The sequence below is a fragment of the Lepidochelys kempii genome, chromosome 16 (genome assembly GCF_965140285.1).
Source record: "Lepidochelys kempii isolate rLepKem1 chromosome 16, rLepKem1.hap1, whole genome shotgun sequence".
Lineage (NCBI taxonomy): Eukaryota > Metazoa > Chordata > Testudines > Cheloniidae > Lepidochelys > Lepidochelys kempii.
The window spans coordinates 15,704,312-15,724,095 of record NC_136395.1 but is presented as its reverse complement, the minus strand read 5'-3'; the positions used below and the strand labels follow the sequence as shown (position 1 = coordinate 15,724,095).

Genomic DNA, 19,784 nt, shown 5'->3' with positions numbered 1-19,784 from the left:
CATGCCGATTTGCAGGACTAAAGGGACTGTGAGGGCCCTACCCTGGGGATCCACCCAAGGCAGGGGAGTCCCCAGCAGGGAAAGGGTCGGGGAGCCAGCCCTCCCTCACATCCCAGCACAGGGGGCATAGTGGGGCGCTCTTGGGAGGAGAGCGGGGTGGTCTGTGCATTGGAGTCGTGCTCCCTGGCTACCACTCGGGGGCCCTATGGCAGTATCAACACACAGTAATTCCTGCCCCTTGGCTGTCAGCCAGCCCTTGCTGGAGATCTGAACTGATACTGGAGGCCCAGCTGGAGCACGAAGCGCCAGCACAGGGGTGCACGCCCTGAGCAAGGGGGGTGGGGTGGAGCACGCCCTGAGCAAGGGGGGGGGCAATTCTGGAGGTGAGCTGGGTGGCACCAGGATTTGATCTGCAGGGCAGAGCCCCAGAGCTACCAGGCACCGTCCCTTCCCCACTGTGGGCATCCCCCTCTCCCCTCCCCGCCCTCCCGTCGCTGATTCCCAGCCCGGCCCCTCTCTCCCCCCGCCCCCTTCTCCGCCCCGCTCCCAGCCCCGCTCCCCTGCCGCTCCCCACTGTTGCAGCCGCTGCCTCCGGACATGCGCCCCCACGCTGCTCTGCTGCGCTGCGCCCTGCTCCTGCTGCTGAGGGGCTGCCCCGGGCTGGAGGGGGAAGGGGGGAGCCCAGCCGGGCAGCAGCAGGAGCTGCCCACCGTGGTGATCGCCATCCTGGCCCGCAACTCGGAGCACTCGCTGCCCCATTACCTGGGGGCCTTGGAGCGCCTGGACTACCCCAAGGAGCGCATCTCTATCTGGTAAGGGCTGCTCGGCTCAGGGGGCGCCGGGCCTCCCCGGGGAGGGCAAGATTCCGGGGGTGCCCCCCCCAGACCCTAAAGGGGTTAGTGCCAGGGCGAGGAAGGGCAGCCTGGTGCTGCAGGGGGCAGCCGGGACAGGGGGTGGAGGGGGATATGCCTGTGCAGGATGGGTGCCATCTCGTGGCTGTCCTCTTAGTCAAGGGCACTGCCAGATGGGGGAACCCCTCCCTCCCCGATGTAAAGGGACGCTGGGCAGTGGGGCAGGACACTCTTCCATACTACCCGAGGGGGATGTTCTCCCCCTGCGCTTGGAGGTTAAAAGCCCCCTCACCCTCCTGTGCATACTGTGAGATACGGGTGTCTGCAGCTGGGCACCGCATCCCATCTGCTCGCACTGCCCCTCGCAGCCCCCGCAGACGTGTCTGACAGCCTCTCACATGAGCTTGTCGGAACTATTACCTCCGGAGTCTAATCATGGTAAAGAGCATCTTTACCATATGTGCACGTCTGTTGGCAGCAGACATGCCCTGCTAGAGATCCAGATGAGGAGTCTGCTAGCCAGCAATCCAGGCTGCAGCGGGAGCTGGGCGAGACGTCTCTCCTTACCTTTTTCCATCTCCGAGACTTACGGTTTTCCCTGTGGTTTGACTCGTGTGTTTGGAATTCCCAGCACAGAATAACAGAGGGGGTGAGAGGAGACTCCAGTCCCAGTCTTTCCCAGTAGGAGGTGCTGCAGAGTGGGTGCAAGCACATTGGTCCTGGGGGAGCTGAGGTCGCCCTTTACAAGTCACTGCCTTGTGCTCGGATCTCGATGAATGGGGTCTCCGTCCTTGTGCAGTGTCAGACATTGGGTGGGGGTGGAGGGGAGCGTTGTCCTTTAGCTGTGATCGGGACCATGGGGGCAAAGACTCCTCTCTGCCCGGCGTTGCTGGCAGGGCCTGAGGCTGGCATTTCCAAAAAGCTTTTTTTTTTTTTAATTTCTCACTGTTTCACTTGCACCAGAAAGTATGTGAGAGGAAAGGCTAGAGGAGAGCAGCATGGGTGAGAAGAGCGGGAGGGGGATGGTGAGTAATTGGCTGGTCTGCTCCGCTCTGCCCTGCCCTGCTGACTTACATTACGTCTATGCCCTGCTTGTCCAGCCCCAACCTGTGCTAGGCCACGATACATGACATTCGTCGCTTTCCCCCATCTCGGTTGGAACAGGCCTCCCCACTGAATCCAGGCCACGTCCTAGGGGTGTTATTGTGAGCATGGCACTAAGGCGGGGCTGAAAACAAAGCTGGGAAAGGCGGCCGTAGGCAGTGTGTGCATCCCCCAGCCCTGCACAGAGCAACGGGGAAAAAGTAAAGGAGGAGAACGGCTAATTACAAGTTGGGAAGAGCCTGGTCTGAAGACAAATGAGCCTTTGTGTTTGGTGGCTGCCCTGGCCCAGGCAGGGCAGTGTGTGTGCCTCTTTAGTGCTAGTCAGGGAGTCTGCAGTTTGGAAGGAATTATCCCTTCACGTTCCCTTTCCCAATAGCAGAGTGCTTAAAATTACATGTTAATTCTCCAAAAGATTCCTGCTTGCTGTCTTTGCTGGTGCCAGCATACCCGGGAGATATTTATAGCGCAGCAGCCAGTGTTTGTGCCAGGGTTGCTCGTGTGTCTCCTTTTAAAGGGATCACCGTGGCTCCAGGGTGAAAGCAGAGTTCACAAGGGGGTTTAAGCTCATCTATGCCTGGATAGGAACATCCTGGGCTAAATTTATTCCTGAGGCCCATACAGTTACACCGGTGATGAATTTGACCCATCTGGTCCATATTAGAAAACTGGTAAATCAATCTATTGCCTTGCGCTTACAGAGGTGGCAAAATTCCCGTTTGACAGGTGGGGAGACTGAGGCACGCAGAGGGTAAATGACTTGTCTGCAGAGCTGGGATTAGAACCCAGGAGTTCTGATCCTTACCTCCCTGCACTAGCCATTAGACAACACTCCATGCAGAAACAGGGTGTTTTTGGACAAGTGGCTCTGGTATATTTATGACAAAGGAAAGCAGGGAACCAGTTTCACATTCAAAATTCCTTTGCAGAGCATTGTTGGCATGCTGTTAGGCGGAGCCCTGCCCCTTAATATTCCGCAGTCCCAGTCAGTCTCATGTTGCCGCTGCCCATGAATACAGGTGGTGATCCTAGCCAGTTCCATGGAATTCTCCCACTCAGCTGAGAGCCCTTTGGGAAGAACCTGCTTTTCTATGGATAAGAACATCCAAGCTGGGAATGGGTGATGGGATGGACCACTTGATGATTCCCTGTTCTGTTCATTCCCTTTGGGGCACCTGGCATTGGCCATTGTCAGCAGACAGGATACTGAGCTAGATGGACCTTTGATCTGACCCAGTCTGGCCGTTCTTATGTTCTTATCCACGTATATCAGATGAAATTTAAAAATTGGATTTAAACCCTCATGCTGCAGGGCATGAATCAACTACACTCTGATGGGGTTAGGAAGAAACTTCCCCTGCTTCCCCTAATACCGGCCCTGCACTTGTGACTCCCCCTGAGGCTCATGACCCCCAGGTTGAGAACAACAATCTAGATGAGTTGACATACCCCCTGAAAGACCTCTGCATACCCACAAGGGTGCATATACCCCTGATTGAGAACCACTGAGATAGACCATTGGTCTGATCCAGTCTGGTAGCTCCTATGCACTGTCAGAGGCTTCTTCCCCAGTTCTGCCTGTAAGGCCAGCCCTGTGCTTGAGACCCTCAACTTCTTCATTCATGCACCCTGTGCCCCTCTGGGGTCATGAGTCTTCTCAACTCCCTGGCATCCTTGTTTGTACAGTAGCTCTCCGCTGATGTCCAGATATGTGGGCTTTGGAGGTCAGGAGGCATTTGGGGAGTGGGATCTCCCTGAGAGCTGCTACTGTGGTTTCCATTTCAGCTTCATAGGATTGTGTTGCTGGGTTTGGGGCTGGAGACTGGAAGGCACGTGCTGAAGGAAACGGGGCTGGGAGAAGGGGGAGAGCTAATGTCTCCTCTGCGTTCTGATTTTTCAGGTGTGCAACGGACCACAATATCGACAACACGACCAAGATCCTGTGGGAATGGCTTACGGCCATGGAAAAACACTATCACTACATTGAGTGGAAGTCAGTGGAGGAGCCCAGGTAAGGTGTATGATCACCTGAGGCCTTGCTGTAGCAATGCGTCCTACCAGAGAGTGTTTTGTCCATTTCATGTATAGAGAAACCTAAGCACAAAGGGGCTGAGTGATTTGCCCAAGGCTACAAGAGAGTTAGTTGGAGATGGAACAGAACCAGAAGTTTCTGGCTCCTGTCCCTGCACTCAGCCTGCCAGACCCCATCATTGCATTTTTCTTACATGCAGCTTTGTGGTTTGCCGCTCTGAATTTGGGGCATAAAAGTATTTGCATGGAAGTGGGTCTAGCATCCTCTTCTAACCTGTGGTGATTCTGATCCAGTTTAGGACAGGATGCCTGGATATTCTCCTCCAGGTGGAATGGGGATGGCTTTCTCCCAGCACCTTCACTGCTGTCAGCCCTTTGGTGGCACCCTGAAGAAGGCGTCTGAGGTTACCTACCCATTTTCATTGTGGTGGTCTGCCTACTGCATGGCAGGTCGGCTGCTGTCTATGCCCATCCTGTTCTGATCCACCCAAACCTGCCATGCCCAGTTCGGTTCTCTCCAGTCTTGTCCTGCTCTTGCCTGTCTGGAGCTGACTGCACAGAGAGATCCTCCAGGAGCGAGAGGCCCCCATGCACAGATGGAGCGAGAGGCCCTGCGCACAGATGGGAGACAGGGAGAGTCTGTTTCCATACAGTCTCCTCGCTGGGAATGTGTGTGCCGGGGTAGCTGACTGTGGCCTGACCCAATCCTGAGCCTGCGTTAGTGAATCAGTTTCATGTTTCTTCCCTCCCAGCATGGGGCTGTTCAGGCAGCACTGATCCGCACCACACGTGCTTGGGCTGCTTGTGGGATGAACAGGCTGGACAGACATAGGGCAGTGCAAGCTGAATGGCTCCTCACTGAGGGATCCCTCCCCCTGCTGCCCCAGTGGGACTCCATGCTAAGCAAACCCAGTCAAGATGAGCCCTTAGTCAGGACTGAGCTGATCCTGCCCTGTCCAAGCTACTCAGCTGTCAGGCGCGCAGGACCAGTGAGTTTGTAAGTTCACAGCCAAGGACAGGTTATTAACTCTTTGTTTGCCTGATGCAGCTCTTACCCCGATGAACTTGGCCCCAAGCACTGGACAGACGAACGCTATGAACATGTCATGAAGCTCAAGCAGGAAGCTCTGAGCTTTGCCCGGGCCGAGGGGGCTGATTATCTCCTGGTAAGAGAACTCTAACTGGGCCTGCTTCCCTCCTTTAGCACAGGAAGGGTTTCAGCCCTCCTGCAAGGCCCAACCTCGGGGAACATGACCAGCTTTCAGATGCACTGAAAGCGGAGATGGGAAAGTTCCGTTGCGTCACTCTGCCCACCCACAGGGGCCCAGAGCAGGATAGTTCCTTGTGGCAGATTCTCCGGGGGTGTATGCAGCCTACTCTGAAATGGCCCCACTGTGGAAGCCTGTCATCTTCCTAATTTAAGCTTTATGGCCCTGGTTCCTCTCTGTTTTGTGGTGGATGCTCCAGGGCCATCGCCCACAGATAACGTCCAGGGCTGTCTGAGAGAGCCCCCTGCTAGGAAAGTATCCTCCAAGGGTTTCTCGCCCTGGCTGAGTGGCTGGAGATGGAGAGTGCAGGAGAACCCTGGCGCTTCCCAGAGTGGCATGGAGCCGTGCCTGCCCCGGGCTGGCCGTTGCTGGGCAGGCGCTCTCCCTACTAGCTCACCTACTTAGACGTGTTGTGATGAGCAGCAGCAGCCTCGCATCCAGCGTATTGCTCCCGCTGAGCGGGCTGTGTTTCCAACGCTAGCTCACCGATACAGACAGCATCCTGACCAACAATCAGACCCTGACGTTCCTGATCTCGCAGGACAAGTCGGTGATCGCCCCCATGCTGGACTCCCAGACCTATTACTCCAACTTCTGGTGTGGGATAACCCCTCAGGTAAGCTGCCTGGGGTGGGCAGGGGGAATCCCCTGTGCTGGAGGATGTCCTGTTGGCTGTCACTCAGCCTGGGAGCTGCTGCCAAGCAGTGGGGTGTGTTACCCTTGTTCTGCAGTTCCTGATGGACCTGGGGTGGGTATGGGAAAACTCCCTTAATCACAGCCAGAAAACCTCTCCAGCCCAGGGGCCTAACTGTAAGGTTCCTGCATGAGGAACCTTCCTTGAAGCACGACCTCTGCCCTTCTGGGCACCCCTGCCAGCCCAGAGTCGCTCCTAAGGTCTCGTAGCTAAGTCACCCAGTCAGTTTGGGCTGCAGCTTCCTCCGAGAAATTCCACTGGTGCCAACCTGCCCATCACCCTTCCTTCATGTGAGCTCTGCTGTCTCCTAAAACCCGAGTGGGCTCTGTCGCCCCCTCTCTGCTGTATGCGGACTGGGCTCTGCTGCAAGCCCCGTTTAAGACTTGGGAGGAAACCTAGAAGCCCTACCTGTCTGCGTTCAGCTGGACATGTGTGATCTGCTGGGTGCTGGGATTCGCCAGGGAGGAAAATATCCCCCCCAGTGTCTCTCCTTGGGGCAGAGGCTGGATGATGAGGATGGAGGGAAACTCTGAAGTGTCTGAGAGTGGCATGGAGCCCGGCCTACTGCTGTCAGGGCATGGCTGTGAGGGAGCTCTCCATGCTGGAGCCCTGCCTGCTCGTGGTGGGTGGGGGAGATGTGCTGCTTTGGCTCCTCCTGGTTCCCATCAGTGGGAATTACCTCACCCCTGTATTTCCCAGGGTTACTACCGCAGGACGGCAGACTATTTCCCCACCAAGAACCGCCAGCTCATGGGCTGCTTCGCCGTCCCCATGGTGTACGCCACCTTCCTGCTTGATCTGCGAAGAGAGGGGACCTCCGAGCTCGCCTTCCACCCGCCCCACCCCAACTACACCTGGCCCTTTGACGACATCATCGTCTTCGCCTACTCCTGCCAAGCCGCGGGTGAGGGCCAGAGGGAAGGGGCAGAGTGGGAGAGGGACGCGTGGAGTGAGCTGTACTCGGTCCCCCAGAAAGGAGCTCCTCAAGGCATCCCATGTCTGGGGATCGAGGCCAGAGGACTGTGAAATCTGAATCCATCCCCACGTAGATGTGGAACTGAAGGACGTAAAAGAGCAATGCATTTCCTGAGGAGCTGTCTCTTGCCCCGTGCTGGCCCTAAACAGCCTCTTTGCCCAAGGCAGGGTGGCAGGTGGAGGGGGGAGCTGGTTGGCACATTAGGAAGAGCCGAGGGCTTGTGCTTTGGGATGGAACAACACGGGGAAGGCTGGTGTGCAGAGCTCTCAGCGAAGGGGTTGGGAGCAGGGGCTGGCGGCCTGGGGTTACTCTGGCTGCCGCTGCCTTGCAGGAGTCCAGATCTACGTGTGTAACCAGGAGCGGTTTGGTTACATCAATGTCCCGGTGAAGTCCCATCAGACGCTAGAGGACGAACACATCAACTTTGTGCACCTCATCCTGGAAGCCATGGGTAAGGGCTCAGCCCCAGCCGCCGGCACTGGGGGAATGACAGGGAGCTTCAGGCTGGGGTCCTAGCCCTGGGGTGCAGATCAGCAGATGCAGCTCCCCTGAAGTCAGTGGAGTTTCACCCGCTTACACTATTTGTCTGAGGAGTTGACAGACAAAGCGTAAGCGTTTCCGGTCCCTCTTTGGCAAACGCCCTTAGCTGACGTGAGGGAAGTATGCTGGGTCTCGGGTCGGGATCCGCGCCATAAGGGGGCTCGCTGGCTTTCTTGCTGGGAGTCACAGCAGCAAAGCCTAAGGATTGAACGGGCCATGGAAAGGGGAAGAGCCCAGCTCAGCCATGAGGTGCTGTGGCAGGGTGTGTGTGGGGAGGCAGCCTGTACCATTCTGGCGGGCTCAGAGCACTTGAGCCTTCTGAGCTGTCAGTGTGGGCTGGGGCTGGCCTATCATCCTGAAGCAAATCCTGGGGATGGGGAGGAAGCTCCCAGCCCACACACCCAGCTGTATTCGGTGAGGCAGTGATGCAGCTGAGGGTGTTTGCTTCTGTCTAAGCCCTTGGAGTGAGGGCTGTGGGCACAGTGACTCCATCTTAGCCAAGTGCTCTGTCTCTTGCAGTGGACGGCCCCCCGATGTACCCCTCTGAGCACGTTTCCCTCAGCCCCAAGCACCTCGGTAAAATGGGCTTTGATGAGGTGAGCACCTGGCCGGAAGTGAGAGCATGTTTCCCCTCCCTGCCCAACACAGCTTCCTCATGGCACCTATTGTCCCTCCACCTCCCCACCCTCTGGAGCCTGCTCCTGCTGGGCTGGCCAGCGGAGATGCTGCAGAGTGAGGTGAAATCCCCCCGCTTGGCTAAGCAGGCTGCCTGCATAACCCCTGCTGCGTGAAGGACACTCTTCAACCTATATCCCTTGTCTGGTAGCCTGTGGCTGCACCATTTAAACCCCCATGCTGGGACACCAGGGAACAGCACTTTGGGGCCCAGTGCAGAGCTGGCTCATGGGAGAGGATGGCTGGCTGGAGAGGGAGGTCTGGCAGGAGCCGTGTCTCATGAGCAGAGACCCCCCTGAGCTCCCATCTTGGGGAAAGATTCTGCTATTGCTTCAAAGAGGAGAGAGCTGCTAGGGCCCTTCCTTCATCACACTCATTGCCATGGAGCAGAGCTTGTTCCCCTCTGTGTGCCCAGCTGGGATAGAGCTTTGTCAGTCCTCTGTGTCCCAGGGTATCCCATTCCCTTCAGGCACAATGGCCTGCCCACTGCTGGATGGAGGAACCCCATATAGACTGTGTCCCCTTCTCTTGGCAGCTCTCCTTGGTGAGCGTGAGACCCTGCCCCTTTCCTGAGTCTCTAGCCCGATCTTTCCCAGGCTGGAATCATAAGACTGGAAGGGAACTCGAGAGGTCATCTAGTCTAGTCCCCTGCACTCATGGCAGGACGAAGTATTGTCTAGACCATCCCTGACAGGTGTGTGTCTAACCTGCTCTTAAAAGTCTCCAGTGATGGAGGTTCCACAACCTCCCTACGCAATTTATTCCAGTGCCTAACCACCCTGACAGTTAGGAAGTTTTTCCCTAATGTCCAACCTAACCCACCCTTGTTGCAATTTAAATCCATTGATTCTCATCCTATACTCAGAGGTTAAGGAGAACGATTTTTCTCCCTTCTTCTTGTAACAACCTTTTATGTACTTGAAAACTGTTACCATGTCCCCTCTGTCTTCTCTTCTCCAGACTAAACAAACCCAATTTTTTTCAATCTTCCCTCATAGCTCATGTTTTCTAGACCTTTAATCATTTTTGTTGCTCTTCTCTGGACTTTCTCTGCTTTGGCCACATCTTTCTTGAAATGTGGCACCCAGAACTGGACACAGTACTCTAGCTGGGGCCTAATCAGCGCAGAGTAGGTGGAAGAATTACTTCTCATGTCTTGCTTTCAACACTCCTGCTAATACATTGCAGAAGGATGTTTGCTTTTTTTGCAACAGCGTTACACTGACTCATGTTTAGCTTGTCTACTATGATCCCCAGATCCCTTTCTGCAGTACTCCTTCCTAAGCAGTCATTTCCCATTTTGTATGTGTGCAACTGGTTTTTCTTGCTGAGTGGAGTACTTTGAATTTGTTCTTATTGAATTTCATCCCATTGACTTCAGACCATTTCTCCAGTTTGTCCAAATCATTCTGAATTTTAATCCTGTCCCCTTTAATATTTGATTCTTCTTTAGATTTTCCTGATTAACCTGATGCGGAGGCCAGACCGGCGCCAGCGGATGCTGAGTTCTCTGTATGAGCTGGAGATAGACCCCCTGGTGGTGGATGCTGTGGATGGGAGGTGAGTGCTCTGTGCTCTTTACCGTGCTTTGCAACAGCTCAGGTGGGATGCCAGTACCTCATGGGGGATGGCGGGGGAAGGGTTTTGGATGCTGGGCGCAGGCAGGTTTCTTGCTGCTGAAGCTCAGTGCTCTTGCTGCTGCTTTGGGTTGGGGTCGGGGATGCGTTATGACACCGCACATCGAACGGGGAGGGGAAATTCTGCTAGTTGGTGGTGGAGAGACGGAACCACACTGTGTATTCTCAGCTGGATTGTCTCCTGAGCAAGGGAATCAAAAGGCAGATGTCAGGCATGGTAAGAAGAGTCAGCAGCCAAAGTTACACATGAGCCCCTGGCTGTCAGTGTCACACAAGCTCAGCCTGCCATCTTCTCACAGCTCAGCCCACCAAATCCTCTGCATCCTCCGCACCTTGCCACAGGTAGCCGGGCTGGAGAGCCCCACCTCCACCAGGTGTAGCCAGGCCCCTCCTGTGAGGTGCTTATGGGGTGGGGAGGGCTCACCTTCACTAGGGACTCCCCTGTTGGAGGAAGTGTCAGTGGCCCAAGGCAGGGAATAACCTGCCCCAGATTGGAACTAGCCCATCTTGGTGGGAGAGCTCCCCTCAGGGGGGTGGTGCTGGGCAGTGGAAGTGACTAGATCTGACTGGTGCAGAATAGTGGGAGTTAGAGATGGGGAGGATCTATCATGCCCACCTCATCTATCCCCCTGGCCAGTGCAGGATTGTTCCCTACAGCCTGTTCTCCAGCGCAGCACTTCTCTAACCACAGCCTCTCACCCTCCAGTGCCCTGAACAGCAGTGACATTAAGATCCTGGGTGTGGATCTGCTCCCAGGATATTATGACCCGTTCTCTGGCAGGACGCTCACCAAGGGGGAGGTTGGTTGCTTCCTCAGCCATTATTACATCTGGAAAGAGGTAAAGACCTGAGGCAAAGGAAGAAAATAAACGGGAAGGGGGAGATTACATTAACACCGAGGGGGCCCGTGGCACTGGGCATTGTTCAGAGTGAGAGACAGACCCTGCCCCAAAGAGCTTACAGTCTAAACGGACAAAGCAGGGAAGGGAAACAACTTGCCCAAGGTCACCATTGTTGGAGCTGGGACCCTCCTGAGTCCCTGTCCAGCGCCCTACCTGCTGGAGCACGTCAAGCAACCTTCCTGGCTGGCACGGTGCCCTTGGCAGCAGCCCCTGGATGGGGGTGTCTCCCCTGCCCCACTCCTCTGTTCTGTGAGGCCGTTCTTCACAACAAACCCTGGTCCAGACTGGTGCCGCTATCCTGGGGAAGGGGGTCCAGGAGGGAGCAGTAGGGCCTCTAACAGCAGCCACTCGGACTCTCCCCGCAGATCGTGGCACGGGGGCTGGAGAAGTCGGTGGTGTTTGAGGATGACGTGCGCTTCGAGGCCTATTTCAAGGTGCGGCTGACACGGCTGATGGAGGAGCTGGAGTGGGCACAGCTGGACTGGGACCTGATGTACGTTGGACTGAGTGAGGGGCAGGGGAGGGGGAAGGGACGGGGCTGGCCCCATCCCGAGCTTGCCTTCTGGTGCTGTCACTGGTTGAATCCTGCCTTGGTCTGGGGACCCCTCCCCTGCTTCCCCATGGGTTAGTGCCCTCTGACGCTGGCTACTGTTTTCAGATAGCGAAAGCCCCGAGCACCGTTGTTTTCCGCCCCAATGGCTGATTGGAGCCAGTCGCCTGGAGACAAGTCTCTATCCCATTCCCAGCCCCTCGAGCCATCCAGTCCCCTGCAGCGTGTCTGCTGCCTGGGATTGCTGCGGGCCTGGCTCCTTCCCTTAGCTGATGGGCTGCTTTTGCCTTCGCAGCTACCTGGGCAGGAAGCAGGTGAACTCGGAGGACGAGGAGCCGGTGGAGGACGTGCGGAACCTGGTGGTGGCTGAATATTCCTACTGGACCCTGGCCTACATCATCTCCCAGCGCGGGGCCCAGAAGCTGATCGCGGCCGAACCCCTGTCCAAAATGCTGCCGGTGGACGAGTTCCTGCCCATCATGTATGACAGGCACCCAAAGTAAGGATAGACTCCGGCTGCTGCTCCATCCCGGGGTGGGACTGGCACAGTGCTGGCTGAGAAGGGGCAGAGCCCAGTGCTGGGGGTCTCCAGTCCATGCACAACCCCTCTCCCTCCCCCCTGCCCCCAGGAAGGGGTTTTGGTTCTGTTTTCCTACCCAGTCAGGTGTGACACCCGTTTGCTAGTCTGGTTTGCAGCCCAGACTCCGTTAGCAGCTTGGCCGTGTAAGTGAAGAAACAAGCGTGTGTGTCTCCGCCCCCCAGCGTTATTTGTGTGCTGAAATAAAACATCTTGTTACCATGAGCTCATTCCCCTCAGCCGTCCCTGCGCTCTGGTCTGTGGAAAACGGTCGTCAGTGAGCTGTGGGGGAGGGGAGTGCAGCACTGAGAGAACAGAGTCGTTGCTGGCCGAGCAAGGGCTGGTGTGAAATGCATTTGGAGGATTTCAGCTCCATTTCTAGTGGATCAGCCACATCCCCATGTCTGACCATCATGGCTGAGCTCCTCCCTCCCACAGCCCCTTCCTGACTGACTGGGCCATGGAGACTCCGCTCCCCCTGACATCCATGGATCATCCCCCGCAGGTCAGGGCTGAGGCCAGCCTAGGGGCCACTTGCTCTACCGCTGCCCGTGTTCCATGGTAGGCAGAGGGCTCCAGGGCTCTTGACCCGACGCTGTTCAGCAGCAGTGAAATCCCACATGGAGTGTGAGGCGGGAGAACAAAGATCACTGAAAACCCTGAGAGTGCAGTTTTCACAGCCAAGGAGTCTGTTCATGCATGTCTGAGGGCGTACGTGGATGCTCATCTGGGGATCACAGAGTCCCTTTGCACAGACACCAGGCTCTAAATACAGCATGTGGACAAGGTCACTGACTCCCCACTCTGCACTGTGTCCCCCGTTCATCCCCACGTAACGTGCAGCCCCACGGATACTCGGCCATAACCCCCCCGCCCTCCCAGACGTCTCCCAGCCACTCCAGGATGGCCATGTGGCTTGCATCCTCTGCAGCTGTCTTAGGTGCTCTCAGATTCCAGGCAGACTGTTGCAATGGCTGGGAGTCCTGGTTTCCCAATGCTGACTTCCTGCCCCTCCTGCAGACCTCTGGTGGGGGGCTGGGGGAAGAAGTGTGGGGGGATGGAAAGCGTTGAGAGAGATGGAAAAACAGAGGGATTAAAAGAGTAAAGGAAGGGGTGGAGGAGGAAGGTGGACAGACTAAAGCCTGGGTGTGAACCAGGAACCATTCCAAGACCCAGGCTAGCTAGAATAACATCAGCACAGGCTGGCTGGCTCTGGGCCAGCCTGTGGCCTAACTGGGACCGGTGGAGCGCCCTGCTCTGCCGGAGACCCCAGTTCGATCTGAGTGGCACAAGGCAGGGCTTGGGCAAGCAGTGAAGGTGGATGTGACAGGAATCGTCCCTGGGTGTAGCGGGGGGCACCATGGATCAGTTCAGAGTGACCCTAAGGGCTGTCAGGAACCGTGTGCTGGGATTCAGGATGTTGAGCGGAGCGGGGGGGGGGTTTGCTGGGAGCCTCCCAAGTAGAGAGGAGGTATCAGCCCTACAAGGAGGCTGCTGGCTGCCTTGGCCCAGTGTCCCATTCCTGCCCCTCTTGGAGTCCAGCAGACCTGGCAGCCTGCAGGGTGAGCTCATCGTGGGATTCCTTGTTTGCTGTAGTTCAACGAGGAGCCTGGGAACAGACTAGCTCTGCAGTGGATGTTGAGGAACATGTTTCTAGGCAGCCGGCCTGAGCCAAACAAAGTGCGTTGGCTGCTGTTTGAGTTGCTCCAGCAGGGCCGGGGGATGGGTGGCCTCCTCTCACCTGCAGACTCTCGCTGAACTAGGAGCCTGCCTGGAGTTCTTGGCTCCCATACCCTGCAGGAAATGCTCTGGATGATCCATCCAGGTGCTGTGTCCCACCTCTTTGGTGTCCGAGGCCCAGGAACACAGCGTTAGAGGGATGGGGCTCCAGGCTGCAGGCACACCCTGGCATCCCCCTAGGGGTGCAGATTTTGTTCTCCACCCCCATTTGCGTTCCTTCCTACCCAGCGTCACTGATTTTTCCACTCTCCCTTTTCTAGCAAGGATTACAAGCAGCATTTTGCTAACCGGGACCTGCTGGTGTATTCGGTGCACCCCCTGCTGGTTTACCCCACTCACTACACTGGGGACTCCAAGTGGCTCAGCGACACGGAGACGTCCACCATCTGGGATGACGACTCCAAGAAGACGGACTGGAGCGGCTCTCAGAAAACACTGAAGGGTTCCCGAAGCAACGCTGGCCATTCCTTCCGCTCGACCTCCCGGGATGAGCTCTAGCATCGGGCTGGTAAGCCAGGCCCGGGAACAGCTGCAGAACACGTGTGTAAACCTCCAGAGTCACGTGTTTGTGCGGATGGAAGTTGGCTGCCAGGAAATGCTGCCCTACAAACATGTCTGAAATCTCCCTTTCAGCTTCAGTGTCCAATAGCAACTTTCCCCTTCCCCACCTTCTTTCCCTGCTGATCTCAAAGCACCTGGTGGACACCCGGGAATTAGTGTCCCAATCCCCTTCCTCTGGGATAGGTCAGTATCATCTTACAAATGAGGAAACCAAAGCACTGAACTGGATTTGCCCACAACTGGGCAGTAAGTCAGTGGCAGGTGAACAGAACCCAGCATTCCTGACTCCCAGGCTGTGCTTTGATTACAAGACTTCAGCTTGTTTGAGCTGTCATTGGGGGAGTAGCTGTGATGTCCCACTGCTCCCCTCAGTACCAGGTGCTCTCCTGAGATGGTATGCAGGAGTATCCAGGAGGCTAATGCCCATCCTTCCCCAGGGTTCTGATATGTGACCAGCTGCGATGTTGGGTATGAATTAGCAAGACGCTGCCTATTCTACATCCCAAGGGTTGAGGACTTGGGATGGGAGATACAAAGCTGAACCGTGGAAGGTCATGTCAGAACAAGCTGTGTCCATTTGGGAGGCAGTGTTGTCTACGGGCTAGCAGAGGGGACTGTGGGTCTGGATTCCTGGGTTCTATTCCTGACTGCCACTGATTTTCTGCGTGACTGTGGGCGAGTCACTTTACCGCTATGTGTAAGATGGGGGTGATGTTCCTCTACTTCCCAGAGTGGGGGAGAGGCCATGTTTAGCTATTGTTTGTAAAGTGCTTTGAACTCCTCGGGCGGAGGTGGCAGGGGGAGAATATATTGCTCCTGGCACCCCAAAGGTTCCCTTCACATTCACTGCTCAATCTGCTTCCTGCTAGCTAGGGAGGGTGGGTGCGTGGTTTATTTCACAGGGCTTGCACTGTAATTGGAAAATGAGACAGTGCATGATGCCAGACTGCAGAGCAGCCCTATGCTTTGTCTGCCCCAAACCTAGCCCAGCAATTGTTAATCCTCATCAGCATTTCCATGACAAAGTCCCACTGTCTGGCATTTTTAGTGCTAGCAGGAAAATGATCTCTGGGCAGGAGTCTAGAATTGAAGGCCTCAGGCTGGGAGCAAATGAACTGGGCAAGGTTTGAAAACAAAAATAACTGTGCCTTATTTCCGTGGTAAGCCCTTGGTGGGTCAGGCGGACGGTCTGGGATTTAGCGTGCCAGCATGTATCCTCTTCTCCCCCTGCTCTGCTCTGAGCCAACTGGCACCCTCCTCCCCAGAGGTGGCTGCACAGAGTTGGGGCTGGCAGGCACCACAGAAATGGAAGAGATTATTTTTCACACTGACTTGTTAGGTGACCCTGGCTGAATCTTAAATCAGCCAAACAGAGCAGGAACTTCAGAGTAACTGCTGAGACTCCAGCCTGAATGTGCTGCGTTGGACTGCTACATCTGGGGAGGGTTGGGTCCCAAAGAGCGGGCAACTTTCCTCCTTTGCTCTCTGGTTCTCATTTTGGTTTAAGCTGGCTGGAGACGGTGAGTGTGTGTTTGGGGATTCTGAGCTGGATCCAGCCCTGCACACTGAAGTCCCCTCTCCATCCTCAGACCACATGCTGCAGGCGTAACAACAGGGCAAACTTCCCTGATGCAGATCCCCACCACTGAACCTCAGTCCCGACCACGAGGGACCCTTTTTGGGGGCAGAGTAGAACCTGGCGGTCTGCATGGCCCATTCGCACCTTGTCCCTTTTGTTGGCTGTCTCCACTGAGATGCACAGCAATACAGCCAGGCCCTCTTGCAAACAATAGTGGGACAATCTTCCAGTGGGACACAGGGAAACTCAGTGCCCAGGACGGGGGCATTTGGGGCAGCAAACAGTTAGTTTTGCAGGCTGGCATCATATCCGCACAGGGAGCCTAGCTCCCCACAGTGGCACAGCAACCAACCCCTGCTTGCACCAGTAACACTGGCCTCTCACTTCCTTTTCCAGGGGTGCTTCCCATTCCTCAAGTGTGACAAAGGAGGAACACCATGGGCTGCTCTGCCCACCTGCAGATTTGACTGGTTCCTGACTGAGAGATGCAGCTGTGTTTGCTTGACCAAAGGGGGGTGTTTAACCTGGGCCTGTAATCTTCGCTCACTGAAATAGACTGTATGCAGGGGTTGCACCAAGGACCATGCTTGACTATCTGGACACCTCTGCTAGGTGGTGGAGCTTTTGGTCTAGTCCTTTGCAACCTACTACTTCTCCTTCCCCACCTCTGGTCGTGCCTCTCCCTGAAAGGACAGAAGCATTTGGAAATGTACAAGACTCGGTAACCTTCCAGAGAGTTTCTTGCTCAGTATTTTCAGGCTGAGCTCATTCCTGTAGGGATGCAGGAGCCCACTCAGCTGAGATCTGCCAGGCCATAGGGCCCAGGGTGTGTGTTGATTCTTTTGTAATACTTGTTTGGATATTTGATCAGCTCATCCTTCTAATCCAATGGAACCAAAATTCTTTCTCTTCTTCACCCAAAGTTGGAGCCGATGACCACCCTGTGTGCCTTGGTGAAAAGGGGATGGGATCTAGACATGAGGTGACGGGTGCCTAAGAAATGCCCCAGACAGACTTCCAGAGCTGTAGGGGGAGAATCCAGTACAGGGCAGAAGTAATGCAAAAATCCCCCCCAGCTGCCTGCAGATTAGGGTTCTCTCTGCATTATGCCAGGCTGTCTGCTGGGTTTTCCCTCCCATGTAGTATGGTTTAACTGAAATAAGCAAGCCATCAGGAGGATTAAACTGGACTCTATTTAAGACAACTCACCCATATTTTGTCACTATCTTCTTGTTCTCTATAGCCCCCTCTAGTGTTCTCGAGTATGTGTTGCATTTGTTTGCTCCTGCTCTGGGCCACTAGCATGTGTACAATAGTCTGCAATGCCCAGATCGCCTCCTTTCCTCCATGTGCAATGCACTGACAGTGCCCAGAGATCACCTCTGAATGCCACATGGGAAGGGGAATAAGCTACACCAGTATAGGACACCTTTACCTGTTATATTGGTACCTGGCATAGAACAAATCACACCCTTAACTGACTAGTTATAGTGGCCCCAAATCCATGTGTGAACTGGGCCGCAGTGGGAGCACCCTCTGCGGGGTGGACTCAGTGTGGGATCCAGGATCTATGAGATACGGTCTGGGATGTCACTGTGTGAGAAACCTGTAGCACACACAACACTAAAGCTCAAGATTTGAGTGGAAGAGCACCCTGGGTGTGGGCTCTCCGTGTCTGGAGGGAGGGTGCTGCCTGCCTTCCGCTCTGTGAATCTACCCCGTGCGTTGGAGCGTCCATCGCTGATTATTGCTAGAAAATGAAGCCTGGCTTTGTGTCTCAAACAGGTGCCTGAAAGGCAGGCACTGCCTAGCCTTGCCACTGGCCAGGTGACCTTGGGCAGATCACTCACAGGACATGAGCACAAACAGCACAAATAAATGAATGGAAGCCAAAGAAGTCCGATTACCACTGATCACACACACTTCCAATCCATAATGACAACTGATTACTAGGGTAGGAGTCCTTGGTGCTATCAATGCAACACATGTGACAGGTGTTGCCATTAGTGATGAAGTTTGAAATGAAGCAGTGCTACAAACCACATTTCTTCAAAGAGGGGGACATGAGCAAACCACTGCAGTGTGGTCAGGATATAGCCTCTCTGTGGAGCTCCAAGGAAAGACATTTCACTATAAGAGGATTTTAACACTGGCTGCAATAAGATTGGGCCTTACATGCCATCTGACTGCTACAGTGACCACTATGGAAAGGATAGTTCAGGCCAGTACCTGTCAAGGAATCTAAAGACTCTGGAGTGACCAGTTTGCCACAGGGCAAGTATGGAGATTTCACACTAAGCCTCCTTCCATTGCTTGGTGAATTAGAGGCTGCTTAGAAGTTTCTTTGCCACTTCTGTGGAGGAAGAGACATGAAGGTGCATGTTGACTGTTCCCCATGAATGTGTATAAATCTAGGCTAAGAAAAATATTAAGTCTTACCAGAGCACAGGAGGAATGTTTAAGATTAAATTCTTCCTTAGTCCTCCTCAGTGCCTGCAAGCATGAATCTGATGTTGAGAAATAAAGATTCTACATAAGAGGGACTGTCCACGTCCCTTTCTCTAAGTGCTACATCCCCTCCACACATACCGCTTACAAGATACAACTAGAACTCCCAAACAAAGCCCTAGAGACAAAATGCCACATCAACTAGTTCCATTTGTGCTCCCCACCGAAAGCAGCAGAATGGTGTCGCCATCCAAAGATCTGAGAAGAAAATGAAGGGTTTAGTTCAAGGCACACTAGCTCTGGGCCCACTGGAAAATGAAACCCTTTGATAGCAGAAGTAAAGGTTTCCCCCCTGCCACCAAGCACCAGTACAGAACTGCGCAACAGAATTTAACACTAAGGGCTGATCTTTAGAATGGTCACTGTTCATGGACCAATTACCCTTTAAACAAAGAAACCCAAAAAGAAATAAACACACGATGTGGAACTACTATAAGCTGACATTGTGCAATATGTTGCACTTGTCTGTGCCTCACTGTCCTCAGCTGTTGAATGAGGGACGGGAGCCTTCCCTCCTCCAGCACTGGGCGGGGTAATTAGTTTAATGTCTGTCAAGGGCTTTGAAGATACCCGGGGAGGAGGGAGTTCTGCCTGCCCCAGTGATGTGTACCCTAGAACTTATTCTGTGCCTTCCGGATGGTTGAATCTTAGTTTTAGCTGCACAGGGAGGGATTCTCACATGTGGGCTTGTGAAGACCTTGTAGAATGTGCACGTTGGCTTGTGAAGATCTGTGTGGAATGTCCTTCTCCGTGCATCACTGTCAGGGAGTGGAGACCATGCTGGCCTGCCCCATGCTGACCATGCTGTTACAGAGCCGGGGCCTGGCTCATCCCCGTCTTCCCCTGTGTAGTCACTGAAATGGGAGCAGATTGGGTGTAAAACTCCCCTTCTAACTAGAAAAGGAGTACTTGTGGCACCTTAGAGACTAAATTTATTTGAGCATATGCTCACGAAAGCTTATGCTCAAATAAATTGGTTAGTCTCTAAGGTGCCACAAGTCCTCCTTTTCTTTTTGTGAATACAGACTAACACGGCTGCTAGTCTAAAACCTTCTAACTAGGTGACATTTCACAGCTGCTTTGCACAGGTGTGAATGACCCCGGGTGCAAGATGCAGAGGGTAAGACTCTTGGCTTCAGAAGAGCTGTTCTAAGTGACCCTGCAGCCTGAGCATTCCTGTACAGAAACCAATCACTCCCCCGGTAACTGGGGAAGATCTGCTTCTAGCCATTAGAAATGAGCCCAGACTTACCTCCGTTTATAGAAGCCTAGAACCTGCCTTCTCGGTAGACTGGCAAAGCAGGTCAGTGGAGTAAGAAAATGCACCCCCTGCCCAAATGGAGTGTCTCTGTCAAACCATCTCCTTCCTTCCCAGTTAGATCTTTGAAGTGATATTCCTACCCCTCCACTCTCATTATATACTTGGCACTAGAGTTCCTCTAGTCACTTTAATCTACCACCTGCTGACCCTGCCACATTTGACTAGCACCCGCTTTGTTGCCCAGAAAACGAGAGAAGAATTTAATGCCAGGCCTTTGGGTTACATCAAATGGCCCATAAAGTTTCTTGTTCAGTGATGCAAAACTATTTGTTC

The 19,784-nt window shown here is 54.5% G+C and overlaps 1 protein-coding gene across 8 annotated transcripts in view; it reads left to right on the top strand.

Annotated features, from left to right (window-relative positions):
- Window positions 1-16,890, top strand: part of CERCAM (cerebral endothelial cell adhesion molecule) — a 38,213-nt gene extending 21,323 nt beyond the window's left edge. For 5 of the 8 annotated variants that reach the window (XM_073314293.2, XM_073314291.2, XM_073314289.2 and 2 more), the window contains 12 exons: window positions 3,853-3,963; window positions 5,032-5,149; window positions 5,733-5,867; window positions 6,645-6,849; window positions 7,253-7,372; window positions 7,981-8,057; window positions 9,590-9,696; window positions 10,480-10,612; window positions 11,041-11,168; window positions 11,521-11,724; window positions 13,803-14,050; window positions 16,079-16,890. In XM_073314293.2, the coding sequence (XP_073170394.1) occupies window positions 3,914-3,963; window positions 5,032-5,149; window positions 5,733-5,867; window positions 6,645-6,849; window positions 7,253-7,372; window positions 7,981-8,057; window positions 9,590-9,696; window positions 10,480-10,612; window positions 11,041-11,168; window positions 11,521-11,724; window positions 13,803-14,040 (1,515 nt within the window). In that variant the 5' untranslated portion in view covers window positions 3,853-3,913 and the 3' untranslated portion in view covers window positions 14,041-14,050; window positions 16,079-16,890. Of the gene's footprint in view, window positions 1-403; window positions 813-1,803; window positions 1,877-3,852; window positions 3,964-5,031; window positions 5,150-5,732; window positions 5,868-6,644; window positions 6,850-7,252; window positions 7,373-7,980; window positions 8,058-9,589; window positions 9,697-10,479; window positions 10,613-11,040; window positions 11,169-11,520; window positions 11,725-13,802; window positions 14,051-16,078 lie in introns of those variants that run through there. The other 3 variants (XM_073314288.2, XM_073314287.2, XM_073314297.2) reach the window with 3 other exon arrangements.
- Window positions 16,891-19,784: the final 2,894 nt, after the last annotated feature.